Below are 20,568 nucleotides of genomic sequence, written 5' to 3' on the forward strand. Positions count from 1 at the left end.
TCCATGATGTATTTTTAAAATCCATAGAACCTTTACATTACACTAAAAGTTTTCAAAAAGGTTTGATAAAATTATTAAAGTCATTGTGTCCCCCAAAATGTCAATTCTGTCATTAATTACTCCCTTGTATCGTTCCAAACACCTAAGGCCTTTGTTCGTCTTCTTCCGAACACAAATTAAGATATTTTTGAAATTTGAGAGCTTTCAGGCCCTGCATAGACAGCAATGCAACTGACACATTTAAGGCCCAGACAGGTAGTGAGGACATAATTAAAATAGTCTAATATTTGGTTATTCTTTTAAGTTTTGTTTTACAATGTGAATGCACACACTCACACTCCAAACCTTGTTACTAAGTTAATTAATTACTTTACCATCAAATGGTTTTAAAAATCAACAACTGCTTCAAAATTTGTTTATGGTTGTGTCTTATTAATTGAAGAGCAAAATGCCCAAGTGTCACCAATTTATATTGCCCACAGGTCTTTTTACCTGTAGGAAAACCGTAAGGGAACCCACTGCAAATATAATCTTCCGGGATATGACTTCACAACAGCTCCCTATTAGGAAATTCAATTCATTTTGAGGTTTCATTTTCATCTGAAATGCAAATGTTCTCAGATATCCCTAGATAAGAGCATCTGCCCAGCAGATGTCGAGGTTTTGATGGCGGTAGAAATGCAAACACAGACAGAATCCCCCTCCCCATCTCCGACCTCCGAAGCCCCCAGAATGAACGCAAGAGCAGTCCCTCAGCAGCCAAGAGCCTGACTTTACTGCATCTCCCTCAAACAGCGGCATTTCCGAAACTGGTGGAGAAGAAAAGAGCTGGAAGCGGTTCAAAGAGTCGATGGGTTTGGGAGGGGACGAGCTTGTTGACGGTGGAGTTTGCTGACCTCGTCTGTCTCAAGGAGTCTTGTGTTTGCAGTGGTGAGAGGGTTTCCAAGTGCAGGTGTGTGCAAGCGCACAGCTGTGAATGCCGTCCTCTGTCTGGTGACTCAAAACCGCACTGTCTCTGCCCGACTTGGATGCGTCCCTCATGAGTAATTCGTCCCCACCCTCCTACGTTTTCTACGACTCTTGATCACCCCAGGTTTCTGTCTGCACCTCTTCTGCGTTCCTTCATCCAGGTCAAAGATCACAACCTTTTGACGTCATTCCTTCTGTCTACACTTTCCCCTTCTTGGATCATTATCCATTTGTCTTTTTTTATCTCTTATCTTTGATCACTAGAAACATTCCTGTTTGTAATGTAAAACTTTTAACTTCCCAGGCTTGGTACACTATGCATGACATAGCGCTTCCCTTTCCTGACTACTAAAAGGTCCATTAGCTTCCCCCCTTTTCCCACTGTTGATAAATTGATGGGGCAGCATGCTAGTTTGTCACCTTGAACTTTATGGACAGACACTTATTATTTTATAGACACCATTTGCAGCACAGCTTTCCTTCTATAATTAGTTGCATACACTAAGACAAAGGGAATTTCCCTGGTGTAGCAGGCAAGAACTCAGGGCTACAGGCCCTTTTTTTATAGCCCCACTCTTCACTACACCCGATGACACTTTTATTGAGCCTCAGGAACTTGGATGTTTCAGCCCTCTCGGCCAAAACTCTTTCCCCTCACTGTATGTTCCCTTGGGAATGATTGCTTTTCTGTGCGTTCATGACATATTTCTGAAAAACCATGAAAATGGGTCTTTTGAACTATGTAAACTGCTTTCTATTGGTCATTGTGAGGTCACTGGCCTTGTTTCATCGTGTGAATGGCAGGGAAAGCTCTGTTCTCACTGGCCAGTTGATGATGGCCAACTTTGGATGATCTCACATGGACTGCATTACTGATGCAGAGCTGTTTTACTGTGCACAAATGGGTCATTTCAAAAAGTAGACCTATTTCCCAAAGCTTTAAGATTTGTGCATGAAATGTGACAAACATTAAGCGCAGTGTGAACAAACTGATAGTTTTTTATTGGTGGGTAGCAGGAAGACAGTCAAATTTTAGGTTGATATCAAAATAAGAAAAAGTCCCATTGGTAGAGATAAATAAGCAAAATCTTGAGTTTTGCACATTGTTTTTATTATGTATTTTAAATTACATTTTGTTTTGGGTACAAAAACACAGGCAAGACAACACAGTGATCATGACATTGAAAGTTTTAAAAATGGCTTTATGGCCCTTTTTAAATTAATTGTTTAATGTAATAATGCATTGTTTGATTATCAATTTCACACTATGTATCTCTAAATCTGAGTATAGCTGAACCATCTGTCACAGATCATAGACATGATTCAACCCATAATTTAATTTTGCCTAAATTTGTAGTTGCTGCACTTGGCTTTGTCCAGAATCCACTCCTGATGTGACCAATTGGCAATTGCTTGGTTTTAAAATAGCTTAACTAGCTACATTTGTTCTGTTGTTCAAACAAAACAAAACCTCTTGAAATATTTAAAAATAAGAAGATTTTTGTTTTCCATGTGACTTGTCCATGTCTTCAGTCAGAATTGTTTTTCCATTTCAAGCCTATTATGAATTGATCTGATAAACAACTGTGTCAATACAGTATTTTAAAACCCACACTTAATATTTTTCTAGAAGGCGCAACATTGAAAAAAGCTTGAATCAAAAGGCTCAAATCTCCTGTGATTGAGGACCACATACAGTGTGGCCTGCATTATTAGCCCTCCCTCCTCACTGACCCATTGCTTTCATGCCCACTGCATTTCCTCACCAGCGTATGTGACCACCCCAACCCTGCATTATCCATTGTGTTTGTGAAGCCTTTGTTGTCTAACCGACCAAGGAAAGGACTAAAAAAATGTGGTGCTGGCGGTGGGCAGACATGTCGGAGGGGTGGATGGCAAAGCTGTGGTCTGGCTCTAGAGGGAAATGTGAAGGTCAGCTGGAAAAGAAACAATAAAAAAACTCTCTGCCTAAGACAATAGAGCAGCAGGGACGGGACTGACAATAGTCAGGCTTCTGTTTATTTACGTGTTTGGGTGCATCAGCATTGACCTCACTTTGTGAACAGGTCAGCTGTTGAACATGAAAACACATCTTCACCCCTCGACACGCTCACACGCACCTCTGTTTATGTGTGTTGGCCAGTTGTAGATAGCTGGATGTTGCATTGGGTGCGAGTGTGTTTACAGTAGAGGTTTCTGCTTGCAATATGAATTCATCTGTTGATAATTCTTTACAGTTCAGTGTCAAAAGTAATCATTTTTAATGCTTTTTTTTATACTTTAGTTAAAACCAGGAGCTTTGCTTCTGCTTTGTGTTTATGGATGCAAAATAACTATGAAAATGAATAAGACATGTTCAAGAAACTGTTCATTTTTCAACTGTACTTTGTTGGCATCTGTGGTTCCAAAAGGAACCTTTTAATACCATAAAACCTTCTAAACTTACACAATTCATTATTTAATTAGCTTTTTTTCTGCCATTTAAATAAAAAAAGATATATCCCCCACACACACCTCCTCCACTTTTGGCTTTTTTAAGAAAAACATTGTAAGATGAAAAGTTGTAAAAAAAACTTGTAGCCTTATATTATATTTAATATCATATAATGTTTAAGGGTTCTCCTGTGTTTTGTCAGTAACTAAGTCTTTTGTATTACAATACAAGAAACAGGACTTCTTCGCACTAACATATAATTGTCATCCAGTTCTTTTACACTTTAGACACGCAAAAGAAAACTCCCCAAAACACACACATGTGCAGGCAAGAACAGGCACACAGCTGTCCAGCTGTGCTCTCATGTAATAGGACTCTGTCAGCGGGTAGTTTTGTCTCTATGACTGTCAGACTGTGGAGCGTACAGATGCACCTGGAATGATGCCACGAGAGATGCAACTGTAATGAAAATTACAGGGTGGAAAAAGGCCTCCCGCTCGACATTTTTCATTATGACAAAGTTGCAATTTTGCTTGAGGAGCACGTCAGGGTGTTTGGAAGACGTATGGAGACTGGCTGCTCTGTATTAGGGAGAGTAGAGTCTCTCTAACCTCATTCTAACCTCTGCGCTGGCTAACCAGATGTTGGCCCTCATCCACTCGGCCTCAAAAATACTTGCTGTCCCCCCCAACCCCTCCGACGGAAACATTTATTCGCTATTAGAATCTGTTGTCGGAAAGCGAGTTAATTTTTACCACAATTCCATTTCTGGAATTCGGGAATTTCGCAGCAAACAAGCTCTGGAGCCAAAAAAGTACATGGGGTTTTAACCGCAAAGGCTTGTAGTGTTCTACAACCTTCATTCTCGCAGTTACAGGAAGTGAGATGCCTTTAATGAGGCAGAGCTGGAAATGGGCCCTTAAGGACCCAGGGGAATGCGGTGAGAAACACTCTGAAGGACAGTGCATGGAAAAGTGCCAGGGTAATTTTTAATTTAGTCTGGTTACGAGACATCCAAAACAGATCATTACGCTTGGCTCGGAGCGTTTCTCTGCAACTGAAGTACGGACATAAACAGAGCTGCCTAAATAACAGGAGCTACAGTATATCATGCACTGCATCTTTAGATCGGCGGTTGTCGATCAGTGGCTCATGGCCCAAAATTTGGTTGTATGTCTATTCTGACAGGAGGGAAAAACGATTCTTAATGTGAATGATAAAATGCAACTAGCCATATAATTGTTCGTCACGCACGATATATCAAAAATATCTATATGATATTTATCTTTTATCTTTTAATGCAACAACGTACAGGAAGTCAAAATACTTCACCTGCCATTAGTGCTTCTATCTGTATGTTATGAAGCGACAAGAATACTTTTCGTACGCAAATAAAAATGAACAACAACATTTATTCAACAAATAAATGGAGCTACAGAGAAACAGAGAAGATGAATTGTTGAATACATTTATTTTTTATTTAGTTTAAACTACTGATGGCGGATGGAGTATTCTGATGATGTCTTTCATATTTTCCCGGACCCTGACTGTGTTGTTTACTTGGCAGTCGGTAAGGGGTCACAAGCCTCTCGGTTTTAATCTAAAATATTTCAAATTGTCTTCCAAAAGGCGAGCAAAGCTTTTACAGGTTTGGAAACAGTAAGCCTTTACCCTCCCTCATGTTGTTTTAAACCTGTAAGACCTTCATTTCAATTTTGAAAAAAAATATAACAGCAACGCATTAAAATAGTCCATGTGACGTTATGGTTCAACCATAATTTTTTAAACAACAGAAAACAAACAAAGACTTTTTTCAACAATTTATTATTATAATTTTTTTGTCAGTACTCGTGAATGCGCATCAAAGTTTGAAACTGAAGAGAAGAAATTGTTGGATGAAGTTATGTTGGTTTTCCCAGGATTCTCATAACTTCACAACATTACAGTTAAACCAGTGATGTCACATGGACTATTTTAATGATGTCCTTCCTGTCTTTATGGGCCTTGAACGTATCAGTTGCACTGCTGTATATGGAAGGTAGAATGCTTTCGGATTTCATCAAAAATATCATAATTTGTGCTCCAAAGTTGAACAAAGGTCTTGCAGGTCTGTCATTAGTTGAAGGTAAGTATTTAATGACAGAATTGACATTTTTGTGCGAACTGTCCCTTTAAGTGAGAACCGCTGTTTTAGATGAAACCTCTTTATTGAACTCCATAAATCAAATCGTAGAAAAAGAGCGGTGTCAATTTTATTGTAAGACATCAGAGCACAACGAGTATGGAGAAGCTCTCTCCTATGATGTGTCCTGTTTCCGTCTCTTTTTTAAGTTATGGAGGGTATCTGTGTAGTTCAAGCTTTCTCTCAGATGTTGAGGTCTCCTCTGAGTGACGGGCAGCGGGGAGCCCGCGGAGTGAAGGCCGGGGCAGGTGACACAATATGATAAACATTAACACATCATAGAGGAGCCCTGTCTATTCCGATTGTTTCCTTTTCCTGAAGTTCCAGCACCAATTGCGCTGACAGGACACATGCTCAACATTTGGGAAAGAGAGCTGCGGATTTTTGTGTCCGTGCCAACCATTACATACGTTTCATTTTCTCTCCTTTTGTAAAAGAGAGAAAGTGTGAGACGAAACCCTTCGAAGCAAGGCTGCGAGCTACACCCCCACTCTTTCTCAAAGAGCGTCTATCGAGTTTCAGCTCTTTAATTGCGTTGGCTCAGACCTTTTTTTTTTTTATTGTCTTCCTCTTTTCGTGAAAGAAGCGGAAGGCACTTTAGCACTGATAAAGAAAGAGCCGGTTTGCTATAGTTTTTCTCAGTCGAAACTAAAGGGAGTGTACGCTACATTTGTTGAGTAGTTGTAATGTCACTTACATTTTTCTTTTGTTCTTTCTTTCTTTCTTAGACATCACTGCGAGGTGCTATTCTGAACTATTTATTAGTTTAGTTTAGTTTATAAATCTTACTATGAGGTTACCAAATGATTTTATTTTATTTTATAAACTGCTTCTTGCTGTGAGGTGAGACTGTTTCCCAATGCCTAATTTTCCCAATTTGTTTTGTTTTATTTTATTATATTTTATTTAGTTTATAAACAGCTTTTTGCTATTAGATGACAGTGATTGCCAATAATTAAATTCAATTAAATTTTTATGATTTTAGTTTTGAAAGTTTTCTGTTACTCAGTGTAATTTTACTGCCGTTATTTATTTTTTTTATTACATATTTTTAAAATACGTTTGTCATTTAACAGTGCTGTTTAGTCATCTTAACACTTAGCATTTGTTTTGCAGGTTTCAACTTCCTGTGATATAATCGCACCATGCCTGAGGGAGCGGGCCGCGACAGCCAGAAAAAAAACAGCAACCAAGGTCAGATGCCACTCAGTCAATATCAATATTTGGAAATTTGATCATAATGATGTAATATCCCAGTGAAAAGTTACTGACAGGAACCGCTCACTCGTGGTCTGATTTTGAAGTTTCTTTGTTCACTTCTGCTGTAAGTTGTGGCTGAGTTCAAAACCACAAACAAGAGCCTGGGAAAATGACGAAAGATATCTTTTCTGAGATATTGCACAATTTTCAATGGAGATAAGCCATCAAGCATGCCCAAGATAAGAGTGTCTATCAGGAATGAAATGCTCACAGTTATCAGGTTCAGATTTGGACGGGTGGTCTCCCTCTTGATATTTTTGGACCTCAGCCTCTCCTACTTTACAAAAGAATGGTTGCTTACATTATCAATTCAAACAAACTGAACAAGACTGTTGAAAATGTGCTGACAATCACAATTGTTTAGGGTTGGTCACCTCTCTTTGGACTGGGCTCTCTAAACAATTCTTGATTGAAATACTTCTGATCATGCAGTAGAGACCAAGAGGCACATTTATGTTTGGAAAGAAGTTTTTATGTCAAGTTGCTGTCAATATACCACCCATCCCACAAGAGCAATACGTATAACTTCAAATATATGTGGCCATTTTTAAATAAAAATGCATTTGACTCAATCCAGACCTCAGCTGGCACTCAATGAGAACCTTTGGAGGGATTCGCTTGTGTTTGGTTTCACCACTTCCTGTGACGGGGCCGTCAGGTGCAGACTGGCACCGCTTACAGGAAGTATCTCAACAGACGGATGAGCAGTCAGATACGCAGACACAGATAAACATTCACTGCTTGAGCTCATCTCCATCTTGTACCGTTATTTTGTGAGTCATTCCTTGTTTGCAGTACCTTTTGAACTCTTTTGAATTTATGTGTTGGAATTTAAGAAAGCATTTCTATGAATAGGCATATCAGAAATATTCAGTGGTCTAGTTAACGTTATTAATTCTAACTTTACACAATGGCATGAAAATAGGGTATAACTTTACTAAGTTGAAGTGGGTTTTTTTGGAAGCACGAGTACCTTAACTTCATCCAACACAAATTCTCTGTAGAAGGAGAGAGTTATTAAGGGACTTGTGCTTTCTTGTTTAATGGTTTGGGGTATGCTTTTTTGAGAAAAGTAAAGCTATTTATTTGATCAAAAATATATATATTTTAAAATAATATTACAATTTAAAATTGACATTTTTAAATGCAAGTTATATAATGGATAGTTCTGGTCCTTGATCATGATTGCTTGAGCTATTATTTAAAATAGAAATCCTTTGTAACATTATTACATTTGTGTTGTGACACAAATTCCTCCTCCAGTTTAAATCTTAAATTAAGGTGAAATGTTGTTTTTAATTCACTAATACAAATCTAATTCACCCTAATTCAGTGGTTCCTTGTATCGACTTGTTTCTTGTACACAAAAATGCTCTTTAGTATTTTCCGGCAAAGACGGAAGAATTTGGCAGCTCTCTATGGTTTTGTGGTCTGTGCACTAATACACAGCTAGACAGGAAATCTGTCTATGAGAGTGAAGTGTGCAACAAGCCCAACATTTTTTATGCACGTTACATACAGTGGTTCCTGTTTGCTTAATGACTGATGAGGTCCTTTCAGTTTCTGCTGGAATAAGATTCATTTGGATACCTTTTGTCGTTCGGTAGCCATTTGCTTCAAATTAGTTATGAGTACTAACTAAACTACGGCGAGAGGACATAATTCACAGCTAACCGCATTGGTGGTCATTCCGGCTGATGCTGCAGTGCCTTGCAGATCAGGTATGTGATCTCTTTCTCTTGGCTTTCACTCGTCTGGCCAAACCATCTCTACAGACCGCCGTGATCGATATAACAGGCCTGATTCCCTGTTAGGTGAGCCTTGTTAGTCCATTTATTGGAGTATGAGTGGCTAAATAAAAGAGTTGAACAGTGTGTAGAAGATTTATGATGAAAATACCAAAATTACTGGAACTCTTAATAAGTACGTATCACTGACTAATAATTTATCGCAATTACAGACACAAAGATCAAATTAAGGTGTTTTTTACATTTGTTATTTACATAAGTGGATCGATGTCATTATAAAAATATAGGAAATTAGCTATAATGTATTATTTCAGATTTCAAAAACAGCTGTGCAATTCATCAAGTCATTCCATTTTCCATTAAGAATCATATAATTATGAAGAACAGTATATGTGTGTTGGCTCACGCACATGTTCATCAGTCTTATCTAGAGATGGTTAGGTTTTTTTGGACATCCTGACCGATTTATCCACGGTAATGGATAAGGAGGCTTGGTAATGGCTTGGAGGCTCTTTAAACTTAATGTTGGGGATAAAGAAATCCATAGGGATGAGGTTTTGGGTGAAGACTCCCCTGCTGATGGTTCTTCCATGCCACATGAAAGCTTCTGACTTCATGCCCAAGTAGTGACGGAGAGCGCTGTCTGTTTGCTTTTGTTCCAAAGGATGCGCTGGGTTTACGTTGTCACACTTCATGCATCTGTCCGGCTGAATTTATGCTGCTCTTTGAACGCTCTCCTGAACGCTTTTGCACCCAGCACTTGAGATCTCGAGATAGGCATCAAACGAAAAGCAAAAGATGGTCATATTGGTGATGTATGTCTGGCCGTGGAGGATTTTACAATCAGATTTTTTTTCATGTGCGACTGCCGCCATAGTGGTGCTGATCTTGGACCGGGGCCAGCAGAAGATAAACACATGCCTTCATGTGCTTTATGAGTGCATTTAAATCAAATTCAGGCAATCAGTATTACCAAAGTGCCTTCAAACCTCGCATGAATGGGAGAAAAGGCTCCGGCTAACGCAGTGCGTGATGGATGATGGGCAGACTTGGCGAGGAAGGGAGAGTAGAGAGTAACAGTTGACTGCGTCGCCCTGCCTGCTAGGTCAGAGGAAATGGAGGATTGTTCGTCTCCGTCGGCTCGTGCTCTGTAACTGGGCCACCATTGTGACAAGCACAGCCCAGCAATTCAGCCTTAAACAATGGCAATCCTCACAGAGCTCTGTACCGGTCTGTGTTCTCTTGCCTTGACGACCAGACTGTTGTGTTCAGTTTTGATACGGCGCTTCAGGCAGAACGTTACTGTTTTGTTTTAGATGTTCTGGTCGTCTGAGGGCACGACTGATTGAACGACTTCTGTGTTTTCAGGTTTAATCGCCCAGCAAATTGCAGTCAGGAAGTTGTGATTTTTGTTTCCTGTCTGTACAGGGCGTGCACTGCACTGTTGGATTGACAGCTTCTGTGGGTTTTGCACAGTCACACCTTTCAAGCAAGCAAAACATATTTTTCTGTTTCTGTTTTCTGTTTTTACTGTTGATTTGTACCTTACCTATATATATGTACAGACACACACATGCATTTATATAAAAACATAACATAACAAAAAAGGAGAAATAAAAGATTATCCAAAAAAAAGGCAATTGTAAAGAATGATGATAATAAATGAATACTAAGGATTAAAATTATGGATTATTGCATGTAGATTTTGGTATGCATAATTTTGGGACAGTTTCTTCTGGAATGCATGCAAGTTTACTGGGGGCTTCAAGAAGCAGGATATTTAAGCCCAATCAACTTATGCTCTTGTGTTGGGGAAACAATTGAGATATGAAAGAAATCTTCCATAATAGTTCTTAATGTCGTCTCTTTTTTTTATTTGATAACCGAAAGGTCTGTACTATGCAATGATCCCTAGTATCATTACACTGAATTGCTCCTATTTCTCTCTGCTACAGCTGCCAAGCGCCCCTCCTCTGTGTCCTCGCTGAGTGGGATCGTGAGCCGCATGGCCTCCTCGGGGGGCGCATCCCGCGGGAGCTGCACCTCCGTTAACACAGTGTGCTCCGACAGTGACCGCGGAGCCAGTCTCAGTTCCTCTGCCTCATCCGCCTCGCTGCAGGATGGACACTCTTCCTCTTCCTCCTCATCGCTCCCCTACGGAGCCGTGCCGACTTACCCCGCGCCACAGCGCAATGGCTCCGACATCAGTCTGGACCTCACCCCTCTCTCCCTGCTGACAGGAGCCGGTCCCCTCCCCACCTCCACAACACCGCTGCCCAAACTCACTCGTCTGGAGAGGGTGGCGCTGGAGATAGTGGAGACCGAGCAGGCCTACGTGAGGGACCTCAAGAGCATAGTGGAGGTAAGAACCAGACACAACCTGATCTTTGTTGCTACAACATTTTGTACTGTAACACAAAAACAACGTTGAGCTAATATTGAAGTAATTTTTTTAAATGCTTTTAACGTTGAAGGGCTAGTTTACCAAAAATACATTTAAATCCTGTCATCAAATATCTTAAGGCAAGGTGGGCTCTCAACCGTCCGGATAACCCTAGAAACTCAAAAGCAACCCAGTAAAAACACTTGGTACACTTAGCGACAGCCTAGTAACCCCCCAAAACACAGCTTTAAACATCATAAAAACAACCTAGAACCGCAAATCTTAAGAAATCAGCCAGAACAACTGAGCAAACAGCACCTAAGCTACCCAGAACAACGCAACCTAGCAAGCACCTAGCAACAGCTTAAAAAACACCAGAAAACCAAAACGAACAGTTAGCAATGCCATCTTTTAAAGTCATATTAGGTTGATTTTCTGGTATGAGTGCGCACATCCAAAGCATGCACACAGAAAGCGGCTGTCATGTGGCCTGTGAGTACAGCACTAAGTTATATTTAATGTCTTATTGTTCTTCAACAGTTAAATACACTCAAGTTTATGTAAAAACACAAGTTACAAAAACAGTTAGTTATGTCAGTAAAGGTGAACAGCTGGGAAAGACATCAAATCTGTGTATTTAGTGACAGCAGCATAATATGCAGTATCTATACCGATGTTAGTATGACCCAAATAGTATAATAAAAACATAAAATCACTTTCTGCTCTGGACGGTATAACTTATAGCTTTACTATAAATTTTGTGTGGTTGTGTACACACACAGTCAACACACATTTATGTTCAAACAACACGTAAAAAGTGAATTTTGCATAATAGATGTCCTTTAAAACAAGACTCGGAACGAATGAATACTATTATTTTTGCTGGACCGAAGCCACCCAGGTGGTGCTGCATTCTTTGGAGCTCTAGAATTGCTCAGTCACAGAAGCTCGTCCAGATCAGCATTTCTCATATCTCTTCACCCTCCGCCAACCCTGTATGTAATCCAGTACTCGTATAACAGACAGCAGAGAAAGCTGAGCCCCTTCCCTGTGCCAGCGGCGATTTAAAATGTGATCATTGTGAGATTCTGTTGTGCCATTCATCACACATTCAGGTGGAGCAAAGGAGGTCATGGCATTGGATGAAAGCTGCAATAAATTCAGACTGTCACTTCAAACGCATCTCTGCGCTGCTTTTCGCATGCACAGCACTGATCCGGGACAATAAGAAGGCTGTTGCAGCATTTCAAACGCACGCACACACAAATCAGATTGTGCTGTAAATATAAGAGACTCTTTGTGGATGCTTTTCAACACATTCATCATATTTCCACGCACAGGTTTCTGGAAGATCAGACCTCCACTGTGACCTCCAACAGGGGTCGTGGATGCGTACCGATACAGCGATTTTATTGGTGCTAATTGCTGTTTATTTGGATTTCCTTTTCACAAATTTTAGGCCAGTTGAAAAGTTTTTTAATTAAATTTAATTACAGTGGCCATAAAGTTAAAAATGTCTTTATCAATAAATGCTGCTCTTTTAAAACTGGGAAGAAGCAAAGAATCTTGACAAAAATATGGTGCTTTTTAACATTGACGATAATGATAGATATTTCTTATGAACCAAATCAGTATGTTAGAATGATTTCTGAAAGATGTGACCGTAAAGACTGGAGTAATGGCTACTGAAATTTCAGCTTTGCCATCACAAGAATTTTACAATATATTAAAAAGAAAAATGTTTTAATTTGTAATAAATTTTGCAGTAATAACACATTTTCCTATGTGTTTGATCAAATCAGTGCAGCCTTGTTATACAAAAGAAAACATTCAAAAACTAAACGTTTTAAACAGAAATGTGTATTTTTAGAGGATTAATGTTAATTGTTTTTTTAATGATCCCTTTTTTCCCCAAAAAATGTATTATAACTGTTTGGGTTTGTTTCTCAAGATCTAAATGATAAGAATAATTAGCAGTTTCGTGTCTTTGACAACACTCATTATTAAAAAAAAACTGTTTTCTCTTTTAAATATGTAGTCATTTATCAACATTAATAGAAAGCAAAAAAGGGTGTGTGTGTGTGTGTGTGTATGTATATATATGTGTGTGTGTGTGTGTGTGTGTGTGTGTGTGTGTGTGTGTGTGGGTAAACTCAAAATAATGTATTAAGCCACAATATAAAAATATTTTAAGAATTCATAACTATAAATGAGAAAAATAACCATTAAAAATAAAAAAGGGTCATTGACATAAAAACAACAACAAAACTTGGATTGAAAGAACACACTCTGCAGGCTTAACAGGATTGATACTGTAGCATTGGCCTCGAGAGAGGAGTACAAGTGGTCTGTCATGAGTGACAGGGTCATTGTGAACAGCCTTTGAACTCATGGGAACATTGCCAGTGCCAGCCAACAGGTGTGCGTGTGCGTACTGTATATAATGTGTGTGTTATCCTTTGTATCTGTGACTGATTGATTGCAGAGGCTCATGGGTACATAGGCTGGAGGTTGGGGAATGCCTGAAATGTTACTCCTTTTCTCTTTTGCTGATGGTTTATTAGAAGCCAAGCTTTTCATAAGCCAATAAAAAGAGAAGCACGCAAGCTTATGCAGCCTTATGAAAAGATGCCTTCAGATCAAATAGCCATAAATTGGTTGTTGAAAGACGCGGATCATGCTGAGGAATGCTGCTGTTTTATCAATCTGCGGTCTCAAAATGGAGGCTGAGTGGTGGATGGTTTCGGGGACATAGTGCTGACTCTGGGATATGTGTGTATGATGTCTGATTGGAGTCATACCGAGCTGGGCTCAGCTTCTATTAGTAAGAGACGTCTGGTTTTGATAAAAAGCGTAACAAAGAATGATGTCAAGTTAGCTGGAAACGAGATGAGCATGAGCTCACAGTGCACGGCGTTGCTGTGTGTGACTGTTTTGCCTGGTGTTTGTATGGGTTATTATTAGTTTGTGAAGTGTCATTTGGTGACATTTAGGTGCAGTGGGTTCAACTCCAGTGTGTGTGTGTGTGTGCGCGTGTGTGTGTGTGTCTTGATGTAGGGAGTGTTAAGGGAAACTAGACTGAGAGATTCCTCTTTTTTGTTTCAGCTGCATTTCAGCCAAATAGGACAGGAAATTGGGGGACGAGGGGGGCTTGGCTGTAGCCCCCATTCTGGGGCACAGGCGGAGATGGAGAGGGGCTGCTCACGAGAGAGAGGGACCAACTCCTGTTCCAAACTCCAAACTGACCTAGTTTCTCAGACAAAGACTCAGAGAGTGTTTAACTTCTCTTACAATCTCTCACTCTCTCTATTGTGTACCACCTTTACAAGCTTCCTCTCATAGATAACATTTCCTTTCTTTCTTTCTTTCTCTTTCTTTCTTTATTCTTGCCATTTTATTATCTTTTATTTTTATTTGTCTGTCTTCCTATGTGTTTGTTTGTCCTTTGTTTTTTCTGCCTATCCTATCCTATCCTGTCCGTTCTTTTCTTTCTATTTATTTTTTACTTTTCTATCTATCTATCTATCTATCTATCTATCTATCTATCTATCTATCTATCTATCTATCTATCTATCTATCTATCTATCTATCTATCTATCTATCTATCTATCTATTTTTTTCTCTTCTTTTTCTTAGTGTTTTCTCTCGATCTGGTCCATATCTCATATGTGAACATTTATGTTTTTCTTTTTGCCAGACTGGCTGTCATAACACACTTCATGTATGCTCTAGTAAGTCTTTTGGGTCAGACGGCATCTGCCAAGAAAATGTGCACATAACTTATGGTTCTTTTGTCTGTGGCTGGTCCCGCTTGTCTCGCACACTCTGCTTTCATAACTCACAGCGTAATCCTCAGATTTCCCCTCACCTCCTGGATTTTCACTCTTCCCCGAGTAGCTGTGTCATCACTCATCTCTTCATCTAGCGCTCCACTTTTGCCATGTGTCACTCTCATGAGCGCCGTTCGTTCAGGGGAATTCTCTCCAGTCTACGGCTGAGTGTAAATCACCGTAATTACAGTGTCCGTTGTCCGTGTTCCCCCTGCCTTGTAAAGGTACAGAATACACCAGCCACTTATTTTCTGGCTCATTTTGCCCCCACCTCAGCATGTTTGCCTTCCCAGACGCCTTGTGGCTCTGGAAACAAACAGTAAAGGAAAAAAGACCCCACGTTTTACAGTCCAGGAATGCAGAGGCACAGGGAAAGCTGGAGGGTGACAAAAAAAAGAGCCCCTTGTAAAGCCAGACCGCTGTCTTACAGGACTCATATGATTTGTTTATTTGTACCTATTTATTGTAGCGGTTCAGTTTGAGTCTTTTTTTAGTTTGTTTTGCCTGGTGGACTTCTTTTGTTGGCTCCAGTGTCTGTAGTTTCTCTCTGGAGATTGTAACTGCCATTCTTGGCACTTTCCCGTACTTTAGTCCTTTGCAGTCCTTTGGAATTTGTTTGTCTATGTTGGCTTGTTGGTTTTGGTCCCAGGACTTGGTTATTAAGGGTTAATGAGGCCAGACACTGATAAACGGACTGATACAGTGTTGATAGATAGCGCTGTTTAACTCTGCAAGCCCAACAGTCAAGAAACAGACCACTCCTGAGACCATTTGCTTTTTGGCATCTGTTGGACACAAAATAGGCTGTAAAATATGATTAACTTTCTAATTTAATGCAAACCGCATTTTACTCATTAAGGCAAGAATGTATCTTCTTAACGGCAACATTATTTTGATTATAGTGTTGGAAAACCACTTCAAGCTGGAAATCTCACTACCCAAGTTGTTGGTTTAGTATAAATGATAGCTAATTATTAAGCTATGTTATAGATCTTTTTTCATTTCTTTTTTTAAAGAAACATTCTGGGTTTAGTGCAAGTTAAGCAGTCACGTATTTTTACTGTATTTGTTTTAATGTGATATTTACTGTTACTATTTACTGTGATTTAGTGTTTATGGTTTTTAGTGCTAAAATCACTTCATAACTGTTTCGTGTAGAGTTTAGTCTTTTGGCTAAACTGTTGAAGCCATTGATATTTGATACTGGCCCTTTTCACTTCCATACTACGTTTCTCTCTGTGACCCAGATCTTCCTTAAACTTTAACCCAGTGGAACTGCTTCTTTTTAACTCCGTGTTAACCAACCACTTCAAAACTGAGAAAGTTGGTGACCCGATTCTCTGTTCCTCAGCAGGTGGCCCTAACTTACCAGTATTTTACGTGGCATGATGATGAGACCGTTTTCTCATGAGACCAGCTTATGACTTTTTCCGAGGTCAGAGGTGAAAGAGCAGAGAGAGAAAAGATAAATATTGTTAGAGGGCCTCCTTTTAACCACTGTATTAGTTGCATGCTTTGCTTTCCTGCACCGCTTTGTATGTTTACTCTGAAGATCATTGAGGGGCTCAAGTGTGGCGTCCATAGTAATTACATTACAGCGATTCTTGGTGTCGGGAGAGATCATTCGGGGGTGAGAGCCATGTCCTGCTGCGTCTGAACCATTTATAGTCTCTTTTTTAGCCCATGAGTTATGAATCCACTCAGTGTTTGCAATGGGAAAATGTAATGGAGTAGAGGTACTTCACCAATTTCACAGGTCCCACATGAATTTTCCGAATCAGTAACAAGCAAAGCAAATTCAAGTGTGAAAATGCCTCGTATGATTTCTGTGAGGTCATCCACGCTCAATTTTCTCGCTTTCTCCTTCTCTCAGGACTATCTTGGCTGCATTATTGACTGTGGCGACTTGCCTCTCAAACCCGAGGAGGTCAGCACCCTCTTCTGCAACATCGAAGACATCTATGAGTTTAACAGGTGGGTGTCTCTATTCTGGGTGGCGGCAGTGTCTGTTGACTTTGCCTCAAACACAGTGACTGTCCTGGGTCATGAGGTACAGCGTGCAGATGTCTTCCAAGAGCAAGTATACGCCATTTCTGATGCACTCCAGCAGACTGTCCCTGGACTGCTGTAGTTGATCTGGAATGCTCTTCAGGAGACGTTTTCTCAGCCGTCGACATAACTTAAGCACTTTTTACAAAGACATATGGTTTATTCAACTGCGAGTTCATGCATGGTCCACCGAACAATTTAGTAAGTCTTGTTATGTGTCTGTTTCACACTGTTTATTGCAAATGACACACTGTGTTTATTTCAGACTCATACGCATGGTTTAGCCCAGAGGTTTCTAGTTGGTGGGTCGCTGCTACTTGCCACTTATACATCCTGTTTTTATATAATTCTCTTTCTTGGTTCACCTCCACTCCACATCAACCCTCTAATGACATTAGGCAGTTTCGAAATTGGACATGGCGCCTTACTGCCAGCTCTTGTGGGAAATGATCTTGGCCGTGCTGAAAACAGAAAATCTTAAAAACTCTTGGGTGTCCACATGACCTTATTTAATAAAACTTCCTTTAATAAAATGGCAGGAGTTTTCTTCCCATCGCAGCTGCTTTTGGCCTCTGCTTGAGATTATATTGGCATGTAATGGGTAGAATGAGTTATTAGTTTTTAGGAATACCATTCTTAAAGGGATAGTTAACTTATAAATAAATCATCTTTCATAATTTACACTTTGTTGCATTAACAGGTTGTCAGGCTCCTAAAAAAAAGCACCATATAAGCAGGCTATACTGTATGACTACACTACTTTTTACTTTTTTATCTCTGAATGGCAATTTTTTTTGTTTCAAGTGTCTTAAGGCTGCAGTTATTTGATCAGAATTACAGCAAAAACTTTAAAGTAGTGAAATATTGCAATTTAAAATAATTATATATATATAATGTTTATGTTTATAAAATTTCAACATCATTACTCCAGTCTTCAGTATCACATGATCAGAAATCATTCTGATATACTGATTTTCTGCTTGAGAAACATTTCTTATTATTATCAATGTTAAAAGTCGATTGCTCCCACAGTGTGGTTTGCGAGAGGTGGAGCACTAGGCGAGAATATAACAAATAGTCTTTTAATCTTCTATACGCGAAAAAAAACAAAATAGTTACAAACAAACAAACAAGCAGGCAGACAGACTAGAACCACACGTATTAATGACGAGGAACGGACGAACTGGACTTAAATACACAAAGCAAATTACTAAATTAACGAGACACAGCTGAACACAATAAGAATTAACAGAGAAACGGAAGGTAGGGCACACAGAGCACATGGGACAATCAAAACAACAACAAAAAGTCCAAAGACGTGACAATTGCTTAATATTTTGGAAACTAAATAAATGTGTCCCAGTTGAATTGAAGTATTAATTTCGTAGTTATATATGTATGTATGTGTATATATATGTATAAGTTAAACTTAATATTTACTGTCACTTTTGACAAGATTAATGTGCCCTTATTGAATTAAAATATTCATTTTGTTTTGTAAAAACAATCTCTCTCAAACTTTCGAACAGTAGTGTGTATATTCCAATTCATCTGAAGCCACATGCTATATTTACATGATTAATAGAATGAAATTTAAGTCACTCTAAAATCAGATCCTTCATTTAACTCAGCATGCAGCTCTCAAATTATATGAGAATGAATAATGACTGAAATTTGGTCCGTTCATCTCACAAAGCTTTATGTTTATGAAAAACAGGGACTTGGAAAATATTCAATATTTCTTTGATCGTGCTCAGAGAAAGAATAACAGCGTGTGGGTTTGGAACGACAACGATGGTGAGTAAATGATGACAGAATTTTCATTTCTGAGTGAATTAGCCCCTTAAATCACCTCTCGTGCCTCTGTAGTTGTTAAGACTATATAAAATGAATGACCGACCTTGTTTTTTGCCCTCTTTCGTATAGTTTAAACACACAAAGGCTCTCTCTTTGTCTGTTCTTACTCTTAAAAGCCCTCTGCTCATTGCTGTGGAATGTAGCCCCTGTATTCAGACTTGATTCTGTTGAGTCTACTTTCTTGGCACCGGTCAGAGCTTTAGGACACATACAGATGTCATTTTCCTCTTAGCCAAAGCAGCCGGGCTCCGAGGTAAAGCTCAGGCCCCTGTGGTGAACGATCCACACATGACCTGTCAGAGAATGAGGGTGCAGCCAAGCAAGCAGTGCATCCTGGGACAGCAGACAGGACTTATTTTGTTCCCACAGACATCTGTCCAGTTATAGTGAAGCATTGTAAATTGTGCCTTTGCATTGGAATGCTGCATTTGTCTTTTGCAGCGACTGCAACAGAACAGGCTGTTTTTGCTGGCTTGGGAATCTCCTCTCTATTTTGCAGTGATGAAAACATTCCACTGCTGACTCATTCTTGTGTTTTGCAATAGTTCTTTTAAAACCTTATTACCACTTCTTATTGTTCTAGGTTTATTTTAACATTTGTAATCGCACCCTTATGTTTTTTTTTCCCATTCTGATGGCCTTAAATGGGTGTTAAAACTTCAGGGTCAGCTACAGTACATGGCACATTGTCCTCAGTGACTCTTCAGAATAGACCTTTTTAAAGCCATACTAAATTCATGATAAATATACACTTCCAAAACTTTGAGGCAAAGACATTCATAATGTTCCAAAAGTAAGAATAAATAAATTCAAATAAATATAGTTCTTTGTACTTAAACTTTTTACTTTTTAATTTAAAATAATCCTGAAAAATCTCCAAATGTCCAAAAAAATATTAAGAAGGACTGCATTAAACACTGATAAAAATAAATGTTTTTTGAGCCCAAAATAAGCATATTACAGTGACTTCTGAGGAATCATTTGACCCTGAAGAACGAAGACTAGCTGATTAAAGTTCAGCTTTATCATCACAGGAAATATATATATATATATATATATATATATATATATATATATATATATATATATATATATATATATATATATATATATATATATATATATATTTGGTTAAAGTTATTGAAATTGAAATAAATGTTCACAATATGGTATTTTTAGTCAAACAAATGCAGCCTTGGTCAGCATTTGCATAATTTGACAAAAATTACAGCTTGATTTCAAATGACAAAAAAAAATATTCTGCTCAAAAGTGATATAAAATTTTTTTCTTTGCACGTCACATTTTACCCTAAGGTTGTCTTCTAGGTAGCCAAGCACACTAACTAACTTTTTGTTTAGAAAGAATTTTAAAAGGCTTCCAAATAATTTTCAGTCATTTTTATGATTTTAATAAAATTTGCTATTTTAACAAATTATTATTAACTTCATTATAACTATTAACTAATGGGTAATGAAAGATTTATAAAAATGGGACACCTTATAGTCATCTAGCAAGTACACATCAAGTGTGCCATTTTGTTCAAAGCCGTTAAGAGACACTTTTGTCTCAAACAGATTTCCTCCATTAGGTGAGATGTCAACAACCTTTACCTCATTTTTGTGCTCATACTGGGTGATGGCCTGTCAGTGTACCATGCTTTTACTTCATCCTAGATTCAAGTTGTGAAACAGACACTGTTCATTTCTTAATAAAGACAAATCTGTTTTTTCCTAAAGCACACATCTCACTGTCCTCGTGTCTCCCCGCTGTCTCAATGTCTGCTTTGATCTCGTTTGAGAAAAATAATGGATGTAGATTTGTCCTGAGGATTTGTATATTGCATAAAAAAGAAGAA

At 38.8% G+C, this 20,568-nt stretch overlaps 1 protein-coding gene across 3 annotated transcripts in view; it reads left to right on the plus strand.

The window, feature by feature from the left end:
- plekhg2 (pleckstrin homology domain containing, family G (with RhoGef domain) member 2) overlaps positions 1-20,568 on the plus strand; it is a 36,138-nt gene that overhangs the window by 2,524 nt on the left and 13,046 nt on the right. The window contains exons 2-4 of one of the 3 annotated variants that reach the window (XM_043258779.1): positions 6,702-6,779; positions 10,549-10,955; positions 16,680-16,780. In XM_043258779.1, the coding sequence (XP_043114714.1) occupies positions 6,731-6,779; positions 10,549-10,955; positions 16,680-16,780 (557 nt within the window). In that variant the 5' untranslated portion in view covers positions 6,702-6,730. Of the gene's footprint in view, positions 1-6,701; positions 6,780-7,550; positions 7,619-8,352; positions 8,567-10,548; positions 10,956-16,679; positions 16,781-20,568 lie in introns of those variants that run through there. The other 2 variants (XM_043258781.1, XM_043258780.1) reach the window with 2 other exon arrangements.

Source organism: Puntigrus tetrazona, chromosome 15 (assembly GCF_018831695.1).
Source record: "Puntigrus tetrazona isolate hp1 chromosome 15, ASM1883169v1, whole genome shotgun sequence".
Classification (NCBI taxonomy): domain Eukaryota; kingdom Metazoa; phylum Chordata; class Actinopteri; order Cypriniformes; family Cyprinidae; genus Puntigrus; species Puntigrus tetrazona.